This window comes from Argopecten irradians, chromosome 6 (assembly GCF_041381155.1).
Source record: "Argopecten irradians isolate NY chromosome 6, Ai_NY, whole genome shotgun sequence".
Lineage (NCBI taxonomy): Eukaryota > Metazoa > Mollusca > Bivalvia > Pectinida > Pectinidae > Argopecten > Argopecten irradians.
In genome coordinates this window covers 2,661,691-2,682,386 of record NC_091139.1, presented here as the reverse complement: position 1 = coordinate 2,682,386, position 20,696 = coordinate 2,661,691, and the positions used below count along the sequence as shown (strand labels likewise).

Sequence of the window (20,696 nt, the reverse complement as noted above, 5' to 3'; positions counted from 1 at the left end):
AAATACCGGTAAATATGAAAACAACAAAAAAGGTATTTGGGCATTGTAATATAGTTTTGAAATCGTTCAGAAATTTCTAGTTTGTTTATATGGCTTTGTCTCTCTTTTTTATCTGTCTTTTCAGAAATCCTTCATTATGGTGCTGGACAGAGCAAATGTTGAGAGAGTTATGGCCCTTGGTACTTCAAATCTCTCAATGAAAGCCAACACATGGATGCTCGAAAAAAAAAATCAAATTCATGATATTATGAATATCAACATTGTGCCTATTTAATGCTTTAGTTCACTGGACTCTTGCATCAAAGGCTGGTATGAAGTTTCTGTTGTAAATTTCGAGAAGTTATAAACTAGACTTTGCCGCATATAGGATTATAATGACTTCGTGAGTTAACATCACTAAAATCACAAAGTAAATTAGGCTTTTAATAAATCAATTTATAGGTAATACAATATAACTTGTCTAAACCTAATGCCACAGAGACCAGCATACCTTTTGCCAGTAGACAAGTTTTACTTATATTATGTACTACAAATTAAGAAGTAAAATGCCATACATTAACACTCGACAGTGATACGGATTAGACCGTTTTTAACATGTAAATAGCTGAATACCATGACAAGTTTGGAGGGGTTAAGTCACAATGAATGCCAAGTAGAGACTATGGCACAGGAATAATTGTAGAGTTAATGGTCTGGTATATTAGTTTTCCAAAATCTGTACATCTATCTGTTGTGGTGATTTTTCACTGGGTACTCCAGCTTCCCTTCACCAACAAACCTGGCACGTCCTTAGGGCTGTTCCAGCAAAACATATATGGTAGGGGGGGAAGGCACTTTGAAATTGGGAGACCCACCAATAGAAGGGATTTTCAATTTTGTTGACCCCCACACATATCTAATTTTTTGTGAACAAGACCATGGCATAGAAGCCATTTAATTTTTTATTTTGCTGCGTCATCTTTTTGGATTTACATACTTTGATTTCTAGCATCACTGAAGTATATGGTGCAATTGTTGGATGTGCTACATCTATTACTAAATTTGTATAAGGTATAATCCTCGTAGAACCAGCGGAAAATCTAGTTACTAAAGATACCAAAGTATTTCTCAAACGCACTGCAAGAATAGTCATCTGGACATTCACACTTCAGCTTGTGAACTGTCACTTTTTCCTCAACTTAATACCAGTGAATTTAAATAAAGATCTGTTATTTTGCCAAAACTAATCCATTGTTTCTCTGTATCATTGTCAAGTTTGAATGAATACAATATGTTTTAGATAAATATTCTGTCATTATTATATCAAAACACTTAGAAAATAAAATAATTGTTTTTTATTGAAGATGAACAACATTAAATATTGTCAGAAATAAACATTTTTCTCAACAGTTATTTTTGTAGTCATGATGACTGACAGCATTATAAAACACAAATTTTGCATTTTATTTCAAAAAGTGCTTCAGATAGACCCACCCTCAGAAGTAATTTTATTGAAACGCCACCCTGGCTCAGAAGGGATTTTATTTTGAACCCACCATGCCACATACTATTTTTTAAAGTGCCTTCCCTGGGTGCCATATATGTTTTGCTGGAACAGCCCTTACATGAACCTGGCCGAATAGGAGAAAAACCACCAACCAGCGGTTAGTACCTGGCAACTGCTGCACTTGGGATTCAAACTCGCGACCCAGATGTGGAGGGCTTTTGGTCATTTGTCAAGACATCTTAACCACTCTGCCACCGCGGCCCCATTATAACTCATATAAGTGGAGATGTGGGGACTAAACAAAGAAGGGTGGAACATGTTTGCGATTTGATAATCACTGCTCTATCATATGAATCATGGCCTTTTATTTTAGGAGCAACAGTTATCAGCTAATACCAGGTAATATTATAATTCAGCGACATCATATGGAGAGAAATCAATTAGTGTAACATAATTATCAATATTGATGAGTTGACAATTAGGGAGACATTAGTTAACAGAGGACAGTAAGTAGACTATATGTGACAGCAGTAAGATTGATTCTCTGAAGCGAAACAGATGAAGGTCATCCAAGGTGAAAGGTCAAAGGTTTAGTTTCCTGCTGAAAATTGCTATTTAAAATGTTGTTCATGAAGCTATCATAACTTTTATTATAATTGTACCATAATTTTCAAACTTTAATTTCAAGTAAAAAGAACCGTCAATTTACAATTGCATTCAAACTATGATACTTTTAGGTCTCGATAGATAAAATGTAAATAAAATTATTTTCTGTATAGATATCTACCTCTCCAGGTACTTACTGGACTGTTACACTGACACTACTCTAAAAATGATGGAAGACACTCGCTGGTCAATTTGACTTCAAGTCTGGTGATTGTTAAAAAGCCAAATTTTGAAATTGTATAGGTATTCTTAGGCCAAAAAAAGAGTCTGTTTAGGGTTACCCGATCGACCCTAATTTTTTACCCTTGACCCTAATTTTTTTCCCCTCTTTTCAACGAAAAAAAAAATTAAAAGTTGTGACTTCGATCTCAGACTCCGGTTCCGGCCATTACTTTAGAGTGAAAGACCCTAAAAAAAAACCCAACCTTTTTTGCCAATGTTTGGTTTGGTTTGATTAGTTTAACATCCTGTTAACAGCCAGGGCCAATGTAACCCTAAACAGACAATATTATTTTTTTGGCCTTATTATATGTTTAAAAAGAGAATGAAAAAAAGAAAGAAATATTAAAGGGTAAATCCAGTTAAGATTTAACAGAGATAAAGCTAAAAGAAAACCCGAGTGTTTGGGACCAACTAGGCCTAAAACAGAAACTTATTGAGCCTTTGAACCTACATGTATTATACTCAGTATGAAGTAAGTCCTGTCTAATTTACTTTGCTTATAACAATTTGTGATCACAAACAACTATATATAATTTGATTTCTTTTATTGTATCAGTCAAAAACTTTGACTTAATTTCTTATGTCCAACAAATGAGAAATTTCAAATGGTGTAGAAAGTGCACTTCTTAATTTAAAGCGTCTAGAAGACGCGGGCATTTATCTGTGATTTCATTGGCTGTGCGAAATCTGTGTCCCTCAGGCGCATTTCCGCAATAAGATAGCCGACGATGAGAAGTTGACAGGCTGCACGATAAGTGACAGCTCTTTCTTTGTGGACAAACCAGCTGTTTAAGAAAGTTGTTCTGAAGGATTTAGTAATCCTGCGATGTCTTTAAAGGTAAGAGTTGCCATTCTTGACGTAATGATGCGATGATCGCTAATTATGTTCTGACCGTCCCATGAACAAGACGAAGTCACATCGAATCCGATGAAACACACCTAATCATGCTACAGATTCACACATTTCGTGTACCTTTATTTCTTCCTGAGTGCTACCTGAACAACTCTGAACTAGTTTTTCTTGCAGCAGTAAAACAGTAGCCCGATCCGATATAGGCCTAATATGACGGCTCATTTGCCACACGTCAACACTGTCAACTTATGTGTCGTAGATCAAAACACTGATAAGAGTGATGTAACACGTTTGATGAAATATGGCGGTAATTAATAATGAATTATCATCACCATTCAACATTCCTTAATATAAAAATAAATGGGAGCTACCAATACACGATATCACCAGTGAACAGTTGATTACATGAAAGAATTCAAAACATGAAGATAAAGATATTAAAATCTTATTTAAATATTTTTGTAAATAAGTTGTAGTTAGATCGATGCGTACGTTTTTACGTCAAGAAAGTCAGATTGTGTAACAGGGGTGAGAAAATGTAGCGGCCAGACCTGGATTTAAACCCGGGACCTCCGAACACTAGCTGAATGTTCTAACGACTGAGCAACCTGGTCACAGATGATTAACCCAGTGCAATCCCGCTACACTCTTCCTTCTTTTTTCAAAGTCTTCGCACCCAAAAACATACCCTTATACTAGTTATGTCATTGGTGAGGACTGTTTTCTCTAAGAGTGTAGGGATATTAACTTTCACCAGAAGAGGTACGAATACATTTATGAGATCGCAGAACACTCATAGTTTCGTATTGATCTTTGTTTCAGAATATTTTCGAACACTGACAACTTTCCTCATCATGGCACTTTCAGAAATGTTCTTTGAAAGTGTTTTTGACTGCAGAACTCTGGGACGAGTTATCTCTCTCTGCGTTGGTTATACTCACTGTCTTGGCTACCCGTTACAAGGCTCAGGTTGTTATTCACAAGTTTGCGTAGTAATGTTTGATTAATTAACGTCCTATTAACAGCCAGGGTCATGAAAGGACGGCCTCCCATGTATGCATTGTTAAGTGTGTAAGAAGTGTTGGGATGTGTGTTGGGAGACTGCAGAATATTCATGTTGTATCTTCTTGTATAGTGGAACTCTTGCCCTTTTTATAGTGCTATATTACCGGGGTATTTTGAGAAATTTCCACCTGGCGAAAATTGGGAAGTTTTGTGCAATAAAAGTAGGAAATTGGGAAAAATTTTAACAGTGTTTATGGAAATTTTGGAAAAGGTAGAAATAAACAATTAAATGCTTCCCTAAGAACCAGTGTAAAAATGTACATTCTAAAATACGATGTTCAGGCTTGTGATTTCTGGATTTTGGTTTTGGTTTCATCACTTAAAATGTGCGTTAGTCACTGATTTGGGAAGTTTATACATAGATTTTGGAAAAAATACCAAGAAATACGATTGGAAATGGGACCAAATGGGGCCGAAATAATAGGTCTGAACCGAATTTTGGCCCCAAATGTATAGGCAGAAATAAACATTTAACACTCCACCTGGTTACATTATACTGACAACAGGCAAACCAGTCGCCCCACTCCCTTAATGCTGAGCGCTAAGCAGGAGCAGAAATTACCACTTTTATAGACTTTGGTGTGTCTCGGCCAAGGAACAAAATCCAGAGCCTACCTCACAGGGGTGAGTGCTCAGCAAAAGGCCAAAAGTGAGGCAGTGTCAAGGGAGATGGTTAGGAAGAAGAAAGTAAGTTAGGAAAAAGAGAAAAGATAGATCCTAAAATTAGTTGTCTTTCACGATCATACAATAGGTACAATTCTAACGTCGTACCAGGGCCCAGTTTCATCAACATTCCTTATAACTTGAAGACTTTCTTTAACTTAAATTTCACCATCAAAAATCATTAAATTATACATGTTATAATCATGAGCCTTCCTTAAAATCTGTGATGCTGTCATGGAGAATTCGAAGTTAAAGATGCTCCACCGCTGACAAATGGTATTTTTTCACTATAAAAAACAGGAGCAGACGATTTAGTATTTTTCTCCAGTTACAAAAGTTACTTACTTTACACCATTCCCACCATTGAAAAGTTTGAGCTTATAATTTTACTACAAGTTAAAAATATGAAAAATAATTAATTGCATCCCGAAAAAATTCTGTGACACTATATCCTATATGGAATGAAGTACTGATTGCGCATGCACCGAAGGCGAAATATATTATTTCATATTATTTTTTGCGTTAATTACGCATATATATACACGATTAAACACCAATTATTGTTCAAATGATTAACATCATTTATGCTCTGTCGGCGGTGGAGCATCTTTAAGGAATTCCTTAAATTTAAGGAATGTTCATGAAACTGGGCCCTGCACATCTAATGACAGTGAGATGTAATAACTTCTGATGTTTAAGGAGTCTAGGTTAAAATTTGATGTCACAATTAGTAAATGTTGAAAAGATATTTTTTCCTTAAAAAGATTTTATGTTATCGCAATGATGATCACATTGTTATATAATTACTACAGGGGGTGAAGGCGCAACGTCCTGGGTTATGGAAAATGTAGAAATTCTTAATGGAACCGGCCGTGGATGTAATCCTGGTAAAAGTATAAAAGAGCGAGTCCAACACGGTAGTTCCTTCCAGTAAGCTGACTGGAAGGAACTACCATGTTGGACTCGCTCTTTTATACTTTTATTGTTATATACCGGTATTTGTTATAATTGTTTACATTATGGTGATAACACTCCAGTTCATGAAAACTGACATGGTATCACATCATTGAAACAGCTGTGTCAGTGATTAGGTTTCATGCATATTAAAATATAAAATCCTTCTTCCTCCCCCTCTCTCCACTGCATAATTAATTGAAAGCTTCCTTCCCCTTTTTTCGTCTTTGACTTCTCTTTGAAGACTGAAAATATGAATATGGCATAGTTTTTAATATATCTGTTGAATCAAGACTGAAAATATATACATTTATACAGTCAAACCAGTCTATCAAGGATAATCTTTATGGCCAGGTTGTCCTTATATACAGGTCAAAGTATGTTGATGTGATATTACTAAGCAGGTGGTCTTTATACAGAAGTGGTTGTTAGAACAGATTTCAATGCATACAAGTACTGACTTGACCCCAATATTCTTTTTCATGCAAAAGTTTCCCTACATAAATGAAACAGATCACTCTAACCTATCAATGATCATTTGTTATTTCTTTGTAATGCTATTTGTTCATCTTGGATAATTTTTCCATGGTACTATTAAAAAATTTTGACCCAGGGGTTATTTTAACACCATTAAACAACTCAAAGGTCAGAAAAATCCTGCCCTGTACACTGTTATCTTATAAAAACCTCTTCTATTGGGTTCTTTACTATACTGATGCAATCACACAGCTTATCTCTTCTGACATTTTATCAACATTATAAAGTGAAGAAAAAAACAAAACTTTTTATCAGAATATATGTAGGGTTATCAGCCAAGGCAGAATGTGTATACATTTTATAGCTATCTAACAGTTGGATACAAAACCAGAGAAAATAATATTGGATTATTTCCAATCTTCATCCCTTGGAAAGGCAAAGAATTGGATGGATTTCACTCTATGTAGGGAAACAACACAACTTGCCAATATTACATGAATAGGTTAAATATAAATATTACATCTATCTTTCTAACAGGAAACTCACACGTCTGAATTTGAATTAAAAAAATAACCTCCGTAAACTAGCTACAACTACAGGAGGATTCTATTGTAAGTACATACTGACTGACATGTATAAGGTACATGACCAGTACATGGTGACCCACCACATTGAAAGTGGGTCGGTAGGGTGGAAACATTTATTAAATTTCCTACATAAAAAGGGGAGAACAGAGGGATTTTTGATAAATTATATCAAGATGAATAAGATCCATTACCTTCAATATTCTGAATGTCAAACAGTATCATTGAGCAACCAGCCAAATTTTGAATATCTGAATTTTTCAAAGAAAAAAGAAAATACCAAAATAAAATTTTTAGATGTCTGAAAAAAATTGGCTGAGTCATTTTGTCATTTCAAATTCCAAACAAATTTGTTATGGTCTTTAGAGATTGACAGACTAGAGAATCTAAAATTGTCTCAGATTATGTGAATTACATTTATGATGTTATGACAGACTGTATTATCTTGTTACATTTAGATGAGCTTTGACAAATATGTTCAAGGGTATTTGTAACCATAAAGAAACTCTCTTGAGTTATGTGCTATCATCTGTATGATGGACAATTTGATCACTCCAGATATTTAGTATAGACCATTTGTGTTATAATCTTGTATATATAGATAGTTGCTAAGGACAACACAATGGACGGATGATTAATTGAAGATAAAAGTCAGTTATAATTCCCGGCTTTCAGTACATATTTATCTACTCTATTGATATTTCATCGTTTATAGAGCTTGGCTTTTTGTGTAGATTTATCTGCACGATTGATGTATCTACACTGGGGATTAAAGTTACAGAAAGTAATCACTCTCAATATATACATAACACAGACTTATAAAGATAAATTGGTGACTCATGTCATGTCTCCATTGATATTTAGGCACATTAAATTAATTCTTAACTGAATAAAATTAAATGTACATGTATTAAAATTTCTGATAGAAATCAATGTAATTAATTATAAACGATAAAGCTAAGCCAGCAAGCTTTAGTAAAAACTGAAGTGCAGAATATGAAATGATTTAAAACTTATCTAAGCTTACAAATTGCAAAATTGTCAACATCATATTAATAAACTCACTAAAATGTACAATGTTAGACTCATTGATTTTATTTAAGAGTTTTGTCAAATGAAATACTTAATTCAGTTTAATTCATTTCAATTCAATTCAATTTCACATATAGGGGAAATCCCTGTGGAAGTTTGACTGACGGAATTTGGCCGAATAGGGATGAGGGTAAAATAGTTTATGTAGGTAGTGTCCACTACATTCAAAATCATCATCAATTTTAAATCAATATTGATCAGGGAAAACATCTTGTCAAGTGTTTTTCAGTGTTTTTGTAAAATCTTCAAGGCCTGGTAATAGAAGTAAAAGCAGGATATTCACATAAATGTATTTTAAAATAAGGCTGAAATGATGTTGTAAATGCTTCCTTCAATTTTGTTTTGTATAGATCAGTCAACTTTGCAGCAAAAATGCTTCTATTTGTTACAGTCAAATAAAAACAGAAGAGTTGAATCATGGACAAATCACAATGTACAAGGTCATTGTCTGCGAACGTTTGTTATTATTCAAAAACAGAATATAAACTTTGACCAACCTACACATTTTCTTCCACCATATTGAAACGTTCATTTCAATAAGATATAAAACATACCCAAAGACCCACTTCCTTTCCTTAACGGCTTGGAATTTTTAAGATGAGAATAAAAATCAAAATTGATAATTTAGTAGAGTAGCAAAAGTTATCAGTTTACCATTAATACCACACTTATCATCACCTTTTGATTCAATTAGAATAAATCAAATGATAATTTCCATAACGGGGGTTGTCTTATTCAGTGGGCCTTTAAATGAAAAAAAAAAAAGGAAATATATAAGGCTTGATAAATGTGTCATTGTATAAAATTTAGAATGGAGAAAGTACGAGTTTCATAGCGAATACGGTATTAGAGATAATGCGACTTTTCTCTAGAACACACCTGAAGCCCCAAGCCATTGACCCCGATTTGGGACCCCTGACCTGTGACGTCACGAGGACAACGGGACCTACTCTACTCGCATAAGATATAGAGTGGCGATTTTCTGTGTCTGCCAATTAATATAAACAATCTGTTTGTAAATATCGATTTTTACAGACACAAGTACCTGTGTTCATGTCCGATACCTATTTAATATTATCCTCAATCACAGATATGAGTTTGGAATACGCTTGAAAATAGGGATTTATATATTGATGTACCTGTCGTAGATAAATGAACATTTCTGCGCGATTTCTGCACAATTATACACAATATAATGTGTATAATAATCCACGTACGTTGTAAATCTACGGTATTTGGAACCACATATACATGAATATTATGTAAAGGATTCTTGACTATGTTATCCAAAACCCGACTCGGGTCGTTGTACTGGTCAAACCCGCTTTACAAATTTCTGACTTTTTCATATAACCTACCCATACGAATTAAGTTATGATTCTAAACAGATTTTTTTGCATATATGTAAATGCATCTAATAATTGCGTTATATCTGAAATCGATCCATTTTTTTTTTTGACGAAATACATTCAGCTTTCATATAATACAATACATCCGACGACTTGTTGATATTTCGCTCAAGTTCATTTATTAGTGTCTTTAATTGAAAAAATAAATCATGCACGAGTCAGACGAAAAAAAGACTGAAGATGTCTATGTCTAATCCAAGTTGCAGATATCAAGTACAGAACAAAATCAGAACTGTACTTCCGAATAGCCAATGTCGTGCTGCGTTTATCTCTTTACCTGTATACTGCAGTAACTAAAACGCGTGGTCAACCGAGACTAATGAGGGGGCTAATAACCAGATTACGTAAGAAAGGTGTTTAGTGACCTGTCACGCTTCGTTGATTAGCTCACGTCAGGTGTCAAAAGTAAGATCACGGGTAAGTTAGCGATGAACCATCATTTAATTGTTGTATAATGTCATATTTGTTTACACTTATAAATCCTTGATTTACAGTAAAATGTACCGTTCGAACATAACATATAACAAGTGCATAAATCACTAGATGTAAACATAATTGTATATTTCAGAATGCCCAATGTATACATTTGTCTCGTATACATATTTCTAGTTATATGTACATGTATTTTTGTAACAGAAACTACAAAATTATTTACAAGTGGCATGTCGAGAAAGAACAATGCAAATATGATGCACAATGTCAGAATTTTGATATTTCTGGTAGTTGTTAGATTTTGGATATCCAATTCTTTGTGAATTTTGGTCAATATCGATCATTATATAATACTAATAATGATAATCTATATGACCAATAAATGTACTGTTGAATATTGTTAAAATAACACATGTTCTCATACATGTACTTGTACATGTAGCTATAAAAGGAAGATAGACTCGTTACAGCTATAAATGAATTATGTATTTTAAATTCAATTTCTCAAGTGGTTTATTTTTTTTTTATTTACTCCCCCTCCCAATTTATGTCTATGATATTTACGTGTATTGAACTATGAAATACATTTAACACATTTTCTTTTCGTTATGCTGATTCTTGAAATCCATAGGCCAAGTGAATTTTTATTTATACAGAAACATATTCAAATGTTGGATAATTATATGACCATCATTTTTCGAATTCGTCTCCTTTTATATGACATTATGAAAATTGAATATTCCCCAGGTTTGATAATTTAGTAAGCTGTTAAAACAGAGATAAGATCTCTACTGAAAAGTTTTTACACAAGGTACACCTGGCTTACACCAGAAACATAAATAACTTATAATTTCCGCTAATAAACTTATGTATTTAGCATGATTTCAGTTGCAATATTTCCTACTTCATATATAATTAAATCGTCACCATAACTGTATACTGTATAAATATCTGTAAAATTCTCGTAACCCCATTTTAGGAATACATATGTCCACCATTGTGCTATAACCCCACTACCAAACACCTCACTGCCGTTGTCCTCGTGACGTCACATCCGGTTATTCCCCAAATCAGCGTGAGCGGCCGATTCCCTGATTAGCAGTTGATATACAGGTAAAAATCGAGCACTTCGGAGGGCGGTATCTCGGTACTGAAGCGGCCGATTTTGATGCGGTTTTTAACATTCTTGTCAGGAGATCAAACAGAATAACATATCTGAATATCATTTTCCATTCCGTGTACACTTTAAATGAAAAAAAAAAGGAAATAGAATATAATATATTGGTTTAGGGTTTTATTAGTTCAACATCCTATTAACAGCCAAGGACGTGCCAGGATTATGGTGGAGGAAAGCCAGAATACCCGAAGAAAAACCACCAACCAGCAGTCAGTACCTTGCAACTTCCCTACGATTACGATTCAAATTTGCGACCAAAAGGTGGAGGGCTTGTGGTACCTAATATGTCGATATATCTTAACCACTCGGCCACCTCAGCCCGCCGAAATATATAAGATAAATAATTAATAGATAAACATTATTAGGTCATTTGACCCGAAGGGTCAGGATGACCTATTGTAATCATGCATCGTCCGTCGTCATGCGCCATGCGTAAACTTTTCATTCAAATGACTTCTTCTCAATAACCGAAAGGCCCAGGGTACTTATATTTGGCCTGTAGCATGGTCACAAGGGTCAAATAGGCTGAAATCTTTAAACAACTTCTTGTGAATAACTAAGAGGCCTAGAGAGACCTGATATTGGGCCTGTGACATGCTGGGATTAAGGGCTACCAAGTTTGTTCAATTGAATGACCTTGATCTTCATTCAAGGTCACAGGGGTCAAATAGGCTGAAATCTTTAAACAACTTCTTGTGAATAACTAAGAGGCCTAAAGACCTGATATTGAGCCTGTGGCATGCTGGGATGAAGGGCTAGCAAGTTTGTTCAATATTGAATGACCTTGATCTTCATTCAAAGTCACAGGGGTCAAATAGGCTATAATCTTTGGAACGACTTCCTCTCAAGAACCGAAAAGCCCAGGGTACTCATATGGGGCCTGCGGTATGCTTGGATGAAGGGCTACCAAATTTGTTCAAATGAATGACCTTGACCTGCATTCAAGGTCATAGGGGTCAAATAGGCTAAAATCTTTGGAATGACTTCTTCTCAAGAAGGCCCAGGGTACTCATATTTGGCCTGCGGCATGCTGGAATGAAGGGCTACCAAATTTGTTCAAAAGAATGACCTTGACCTTCATTCAAAGACACAGGGGTGAAAATTAGGCTAAAATTTGTGAACAACTTCTTGTGAATAACTAAGAGACCTAGAGACCTGATATTGGGCCAGTGACATGCTTGAATGAAGGGCTACCAAGTTTGTTCAAATGAATGACCTTGACCTTCATTCAAGGTCACAGGGGTCAAATAGGCTAAAATCTTTAAACGACTATGTTATAATGTGCCAATAGTCAGATGGCCGTTAAGGCTCTTGGGTCTCTTGTTATTAAGATAATATGGTGATGTTTTAGATATGTTTATCTTTGAAATGTTTTTGTTATATTAACCCATCAGTCGTGACTACATAAATATATTGAATTTGACTTGAATGTGAATTCTATTCCTTCTATTTCTTTTTCCTCCACAAAGATAACCTGTATATGTAACATTAAAGTACCAGAACATTACCAGCCTTCCTTTTGATGTAAGGTTCTAAAAACCAATACAGACAAGGTTTGAAACCATGCTGTATATATGTAAAGTAAAAAGATAAAAAGTTCTCCATATTAAATGTCATACTTGATTCACATGAGTTTTCAGATACATGATACTTACCAATGTTACAAACTCTTGGGGAAAAATGGCTTCAAATATATCTTCTACGGGAGTGGTTGTAGGGTTTCTTTATTGCAAAGGTACCGGTGATTCTCATCTTTATTCGAAATGATTGATATCAGTTAAAATATCCACGGAACTTGGTTAAGCTGATAACAAGAACATTAATAGGGTAATCAAGGCCATTATTCTGGTGTTTCATCGTAAATCTCCGAAAAACCAAACACTTTAAGGTGAAATCTATCTCTATTTGATAATAAAGACAATGTGAAACTAATTGCAATACAAAATAAATCTTTACTTGAGTCAAAGTCTCGAGAAAAGTCCATTAAAATGCATCTCCTGATTCATGACATTTTTACGATACAACAGCAAGAGCTAGATAATGAAGAAGATTAAGAATAAGGTAACTTGGTACTTGCTATAACCGGAGAATTCGGTTAAAACCTTGTCACTCATTTCCTTTTTTGTGTGTTAGTCTTTATTTTCTTTTCAGTATACTGTCATGAATAGATTCCATGCATGGGAAGTTTGAGTATTTTGTACATATTCCTCCCTTTCCTGTGTAAAATTTACAGGAGAGTAGTTGGTATATTGACTCTATCACCACTGATAGCATCACGGACAAGTTTGCTGTTTTATACTGTTTTATACTGAAAAGGTGCTGACACTTACGACTTATATCTAAACTGTACTAATGTTGACAAGGATATAAGTACTGAAAACATTTCTGTCATGTAGAAAAGTTTTAGAAATGTAAGATTAGATAATAAAGTAAGAAAGCACAAAAAATATCTGATGAAAAATGATAAAAAAATATGGAAACTTTCTGCATTTAGATTTAAGTCCTTACCTAACAAGTACCTCGTAAAAGAAATAATGATTTTCTATGCATTGCTTAACATGGATGCTATGCATATATACAGCCTTGAAGTTTTGTCTCTCATAACATTATGTGGAATAAAATCCATTCTACTGAAAACTGGAGTGGTTAAAGTGTTCCAATATACTGGTATAACCACCAGCCTTCCACCTCAGAGTTTTGAGTTAGAAACCCAAATGGGACATTTGCAGGGAACTAACCACAGATTAATGTTCTTTATCCTGTTAGTACAGCTATCCCCCACCTCCTGAACTTTTGATGTCCTTAAATGATTGGCTGTTAATAGGACATTACATAAAAATTAAACAGTCTGTCTCCTACATCGGAGAACTATGGGTTGTCTCCCCTTTGCTTTTTTGGATGAATATGGCAATGATACAGAACCTTAATAGAGATTTCAGAGAATATAGATGTTATCACATTAATTGAACTTTATATCTTTCTTTTATACCTTTAATTTTGTTTAACCTTTAAGTTTTGGTAATTCTTTGACCTCTGGTCCATTGGTGGTTTTTCTCCGGGAACTCTGACTTTCCTCAATTAACAAACTTGGCACGTCCTTACATGACCCTGGCTGTTAATAGGACGTTAAACTAATGTTACCCAAACCCAAAACCTTTAGATTTGTTTAACCTTTAATTTTAAGTAATTCTTTGTGTAGTATTTTACATACAGGTTGATAAGAATAAGATGTCTGGCAATTACATAATAGACCACCTATTTTTGTGACATTCCCGGCAAGATTGTCTCTCCTTTTTCATGTGTTGTGTAATAACAATATCTTGATATTAGTTAAAAATAGACTAATCTGATGGCGGGAGTGGAGATAGCCGGATACGATGGCATTTCGCCATCTACTACAGGACATCTGGTGTCATTGTGTAGAATATGTGTGTAATAAATACAGTACCTTATCTGGTGCTCCCATAAGTAAGGCATATTTCATTATAATGAAGATATTTGTACACAGACAACGTCAGAGGTCGACATGATTTTAGTTTTCTCTGTTACAGATACTGTAACCCAAATTATTTCGCATGTGGTTAAATTTTGAATATTTTGTGGGCAATCAGAAATTGTGAAAATAATTGTGGTAACATGTACTTACATATACATTTTAAGTAGAACATGTAAATAAAGGGTCTTCAAGACAGGAAATGCAAAATTAACCCATTTACCCCTGAAGAGACATTTAGATTCTTCTAATTCAAAGGCTGGAATAGTCCATTTTGGAATTTCAGGGGTGAATTAGTTAAGTTATTAAGAAAATACCATATTGGACAGAACATTTTGGATGAACTTTCATTTCAGGATTAGATTGTGTCATGATCTCCTGCTGGACGCTGTATGAAATGCAGATAAATAAACATTTTTTCTGTGGATTCAGCAATATTATTGTCTATAAATACATGTATAATGTGTGACCCATCGTTTTTCAATTAAAAGCAATAAACCGTTAAAAAAATTTATCAATTACGTGCTCAAGCAATTTTACCAAACTAAGAACAGGATATATAATTATTACTATATCAGCTTTTAGGTTTGTAACTATTGGAACTGTGTCTGTGAAAATGAAATTGATACTGACAGAATGGTGTCAGTTGGTAAATGAAGCGATCACCCGCTCAAAGTTTGTCTTGGCATACTTGTACTTTTATCAATTAGTAGATGAAAGTCCTCCTATATAGCCACAAACAGCTAACAACAGTAGGACAACAAATAACCTATACATATATATATTAATTTATACATGACAGGCTACTTATACTGAATGTCTAGCTATTTGTTATGTAGTATAGATAACACAGATCGTGAAAGATAAGAGTTATCTCCCCCTGTCGTCCCAGCTGGAATGCCAGTAAACAATCAGTCAAGATATAGGATTTCCTCATTCTCTCATGCCTTGTTAGCTTAACTTATATCCGTAATATTATTCCTAACATTTATTTTAAGATATGACTCTATTCTTAAAATATTTTTCTAAAAATATACTTTAATCTTTGATTTAATGAAGATGTATTTTAAGTTATTGGTCATATAGTGTGGAATAGCACCTCGATAGATTATGATAATTCCATGTTTGCTTGATCTCCTGTTTTGTCTTTATTATGATGTTTGTAGTTTTCATTTATACTGATAAACTGTATCATATATCAAAGCTATAAACATCTTTCCAATTTTTCACTGATAGTAAGTATATTAGATGGTATTCAATAGATGTTGATTATAAGTGAAAAATCCCAAAACTTATATTTTCTAAATTAAGCTAACCAGTCATTGATCCTACTGACTACACATCACATGGTGCCATTTCACACCACTGTTACACATGCTATTCACATGTGTGAAGATTTCTACCAAATCTCCACTCAACTTTATCAACAAATTTTGGCAGAATATACCTATATAGATTTTATGAAGAAATTAATTATTGAAATTTACATCTCAAGTCTTCCAAATTTTGAGATTAGAACATGTAATTCGCTGATGAAGGGAGATCGCGTTTGATATACAGGGGTTTTGGGGATCTTTCACTGTTGTACGGAAAATTGTAAATGATTCTCAGATGATTTGAAAGTTAGCTATAGCTACAGCGATGTTAATGATTTGTTTTCAGCAGCCTAGCGGTATGGCTTGTAAATCGTTATTTTCTCCCTATCTAATTTGATGTGATTCTGAATACCTATTATGTAATTTGTAAATACTTCTTGCTTGTTACGCATTTAGTTGATAATAAACGGTCTATATAGTTTATATATTAATCTCCTTTTTGAATTTTTGGAAAGAGGAGAATTACTTCAGGCGTATCAAATAAGAATTTTTTCAATAGTAATAATTCTTTAAAGCGGGATATTCTCCTACTGTAATGGTCTCCGCGGGTTTCATTGCTGGGTGTACAATATTAATGTAAATCGAGACAGGACCAGCAGACAACATGTGTATAATGATTTAATGGAATATCATCAATTTCTTATCAACAACTGCTCTCGTCTCTCACACGGATGCCAGCTCCAGTGGAGTTGAGATGTCCTAACTATTTGTACAGACGCTAATTGTTCTTCCTCCTCGTTCTGCGGTACATGGATATGTATTTTTATGATTTTCAGAAGGAGACTCCCTCTGACCAGCAGCTCCACCTGGCGGCTCTCCAAGGAAACTTTGACCTCCTCAAGCGCGTACTGGACAGCGGGAAAGTGCATGTGGACTGTAAAGACAAGGTAAGTGATATCAATATGCATCTATGTTTAAGGTATACAGGAGCCATGGGTTTGAGTGATGACAACCTCTGTAGTATAATGTACCAAACAAAATTAGTGTACGGCCCTAATTCTTCACACTTCCTATTTTTCTAACTTTGTATTGAAGGTTAATGGATAGTGTACATACATGTGTTAGGCCTAATCCTTCAGGTTTCGTATTTTTTTTGTGTTTTTTGTAACTTCGTATTTAAGGTTAAATGGATAGTGTGTTAGGCCCAATTCTTCAGACTTTCTGGTGTTTTGTGTTTTCTCTGACCACGTATTTAAGATTAAATGGATAAGGTTTCCATCCAGTCTGGAAAAGAAAATAGTTCACACTTTTTCTTGTATTTCAATCATCATGCGTCTGACTAATTAAGTTAACTCTACAGAGTTGTTTTTCCTTTGACCGTTAGTGTTGATTTAGAAGACACTGGAGAAGTAATTTGACCTTGGACACAAGGTCATTGAGCTTTAATGACCATGAATTTTTTATTGGTCATTGATCATTGTCTGCTGTCACTAAAAATAGAACTTTTTTGTTAGTGTTCTTGTTGTCTCTACAATAACATCACACGGATGTCTAGCTCGATGTTTAACATGTAGATGATATTTACACCTGTTTCACATATCACTTTTATTATTTCATATCAGTCTGACATACATAAATCAATGGAGCTGAGAAAATCAGAAAAAAGAAGTGTGTTTTTAGGACATCTCATTCTACATTGAATAATTTGCATGGCATATCTATCAGTAATTCAGTGGAAAGTCAGTTTACACTCGCATTGATCTTGTGGTATTAAAATGTAATCATAAAATTCTCTAGCTAAAGCCATTATGTAAATTACTTACAAACATATTGCCAAAGCTTAAATCCCAGTTTTATTACTACAACATTGCCTAGATCAAGGATCAAATTACCTAATCTTGTTTCTAATATTCAATGCGTGAATTGTGACAAAGTGTGAACATGAACATTTTGAAAAAAATATAGCACCCGGCCCCTTCCTTTTTTTAAAGGTTCAAATTCAATTTAGTTCATGGAATAAGAAAGATACATTATTGTAGTGGGTCAAATGAGAGGTCTAATAAAATATTTTGAAAATGAATTTAATGTGTTAAAAAATAAGATAAGATTGAATCTGTATATCGCCAACCTGTAGGTGCACGACCTTGACCTTTGGATATACAGACAGGTTATGTAGAGTAGTTTAAGTTCAAGAGATTTTGAAAGAATAAACTTATAATTATTGTACAATTACATGTACTGACAATCATAAAGTACTAAAGACATTAGATTCAGATAGAAAAGAAATATGTTTGCATGTGTCCAACGTTCTGCCGCAACAAGGTTAAAGGGACAATGCAGTCTAAGAGTACATTAAAATTTGCACATGTTTCGGAAACAATCCAGTTCTAATGAAAGTTAAATTAGTTAGTTTTACTGTGATATGCCAGAAAAGCTCACTGTAGTGAAATGTATGTGAAATGTTCAAACTCCCTTTACTGTGTGGTTTATCTGATGTCTTGTAAATGCGAACCCTGGCCATTGCCAGACTGTAGTAAAGAAATTTTGTCTAGAACTTCTCAAATCGTTCTTACAGTAGTGATTTTATGTTATTAGATGCATGTTCTTGCCTAAAAATAATTTCATCAATTCCTCAGTGAGTATGTATTGCATTGGTTTAACGTGCGTGACTGTCTCGGGTATAGGTACAGCGTACATATGTTGTACCTGCTTGATCAACGATTTGGAATGTCGTGAAATTTGTCAACATTTCTTGTTATATGTTTCATAAGGCATGAAGAACAATACATTTATGTCATATAATATGCTTCGTGGTTATGTAACAGATTTAGTCACACTGAATTATCCCTTTAAGGGAGGGTATACTGGAATCGGGTTGTCTTTTCTGTCTGTCTGTCTGTCTGTCTGTAGACACAACTTTGTCCAACGAACTGCTGTTAAACTGCTTGACAGATTTTGATAAAATTTGGTACACAGAACCCTGACATATAGGGGAGTTGAGTAAATTATATATGGTTCTGCTATGTCCCTATTGATGGATTTATTACTAAATATGTTCATCAAGATGATATGTTCTGTGATGGATGGTTTTACTGACACTTCAATGAAAAAGTTTTGTGAAATGAACCATTGCTGTTAGACCTATATAACACATGCCCTAAAGAACAATTGTTATAGTAATGCACATTACGTAATGCACATTACGGACATCTATAGCCGACTAGATACTGCTATGTATACTTTGTTCTGTATAATAGATTGAAAAGAATTATGTTTGAGTTTTCAATGATAAAAGTCACGAAGGCAAACATTAGTTAGACAGACTAACACATGTTTTTGTTAAAGAACAGATGTTAGGTGCTGGGAGTTTCACTGTGTGTTCAACATTCAACTGCGTTTTATTATAGGTCTATTTGTATGTGGGAATTCTGTGTTTAGATCTAACCACAGATGGATGTCCCTTGTTTTATAATATAGATGGTCCTACCCAAATAAACACAAAGATCTGGAATACTGGCTAATCGTGTGGTCCAAACCCCCAGGCTGTGGAATTCTGTGGGATATTAATTGGTAGCTCATACCAGAACATTGTATATTGTTATAGATATGTAGTTGATTGTTCATTTCTAGCCTGTGATCTGGTGATTTTAGGGGTTAAAAGGTTCAATCTAGACTAGAATGAATATACGTACCAGGCCTACTATATCTTTTGGCTGGGTACAAAATGGTGCCTATGTGTCCTTGTGGAGCACTGCCTCAGAAAATCACTCAGGCATAATGTTCTATACTTTTTTGTAGGTTTCCAATTATTTTATGCAAATTTATTAGTATACATGTATTTATATATTGTTTTTGTCCAAAACAAACATAACGATTATTCTTAATATCTACCGTACCGTTCACAAAATGTTAAGTTCACAATTTGTACATTTTCCGTATAAGAAATCAAGTACGATAAAATGCAAACAAACATGTACATTGAATGATGGTTTTCATAATCATTACTTTGCTCCATTAGCAGTAATAGGCACCAATTGTAGCTCTAAAGACGACACCATTATCTGTCTTAAAGTATTTTGAGCTACAATATTGCAGCTAAATCTAGACTAGCCACACGACCCTATATGTGTAATATATTATAAGTTTTGTAAATACTTCTGAACTGAATCTTATTCAGGATTGCCTCCCCTTATTTTTTCGTCAGCTGTGTGCGGTAAAGTGACAAGATTAGATATTTAGACTATAGATTGCTTTCTGAGTCAGGCAAAGTAAAATTAGTGAAGATCTCGTATCTACATGATAATCAGCAACAGTCGAATCCACTCAGCATTACATCATTCTTTTCCAAACACATAAAACAGCATCTCAATCATAATGGCTGATCAGATAAATTGTAAAGGCTGTACGGATATTTACCTCAACGTCTGTATTGTTTAAAGCTAAAGATCTTCATCATCTTCTATTGGCTATTAATGCTGTTGCTTATACATCCTGCCAGGTAAATTGTTTGTCAGTAGTGATAAGCCCCGATTTTAAAACACCAGAGATATTTATCAGTTTGTGTATGAGGAGAGAATTACGTCATCCTGGGTATTCGTGAGGTGTAACTGTCCAACAATGTAGAATTTCAGTGTCAAAAGTTTATTTACCAAGGTAGATAACTCCATCTTTGTTGGAAAATGTAGATGATTGATGTAGAAAAGGCAAAATTATTGTTAGATAGGCACAGGAACCTCTGTATCAGACAACTGCCTGTTTGTTGTGGTATGGAATCCTAATGTTAGTTGTAGGAAAAGGAAATATTACA

General features: G+C 34.3%; 1 protein-coding gene and 1 long non-coding RNA gene across 3 annotated transcripts in view; one reads left to right on the top strand and one right to left on the bottom strand.

The window, feature by feature from the left end:
• The first annotated feature begins 3,065 nt into the window (after positions 1–3,065).
• Positions 3,066–20,696, top strand: part of LOC138324711 (ankyrin repeat domain-containing protein 29-like) — a 33,087-nt gene continuing 15,456 nt past the window's right edge. Inside the window, exons 1-2 of one of the 2 annotated variants that reach the window (XM_069269810.1) lie at positions 3,066–3,212; positions 16,726–16,836. In XM_069269810.1, the coding sequence (XP_069125911.1) occupies positions 3,201–3,212; positions 16,726–16,836 (123 nt within the window). In that variant the 5' untranslated portion in view covers positions 3,066–3,200. Of the gene's footprint in view, positions 3,213–16,698; positions 16,837–20,696 lie in introns of those variants that run through there. The other variant, XM_069269809.1, reaches the window with a different exon arrangement.
• On the bottom strand, positions 16,555–20,496 carry LOC138324714 (uncharacterized). The gene is made up of 2 exons (XR_011208671.1): positions 20,306–20,496; positions 16,555–16,823 (listed from the first exon to the last, which is right to left on the bottom strand). It is a non-coding gene; the product is annotated as an uncharacterized lncRNA (long non-coding RNA).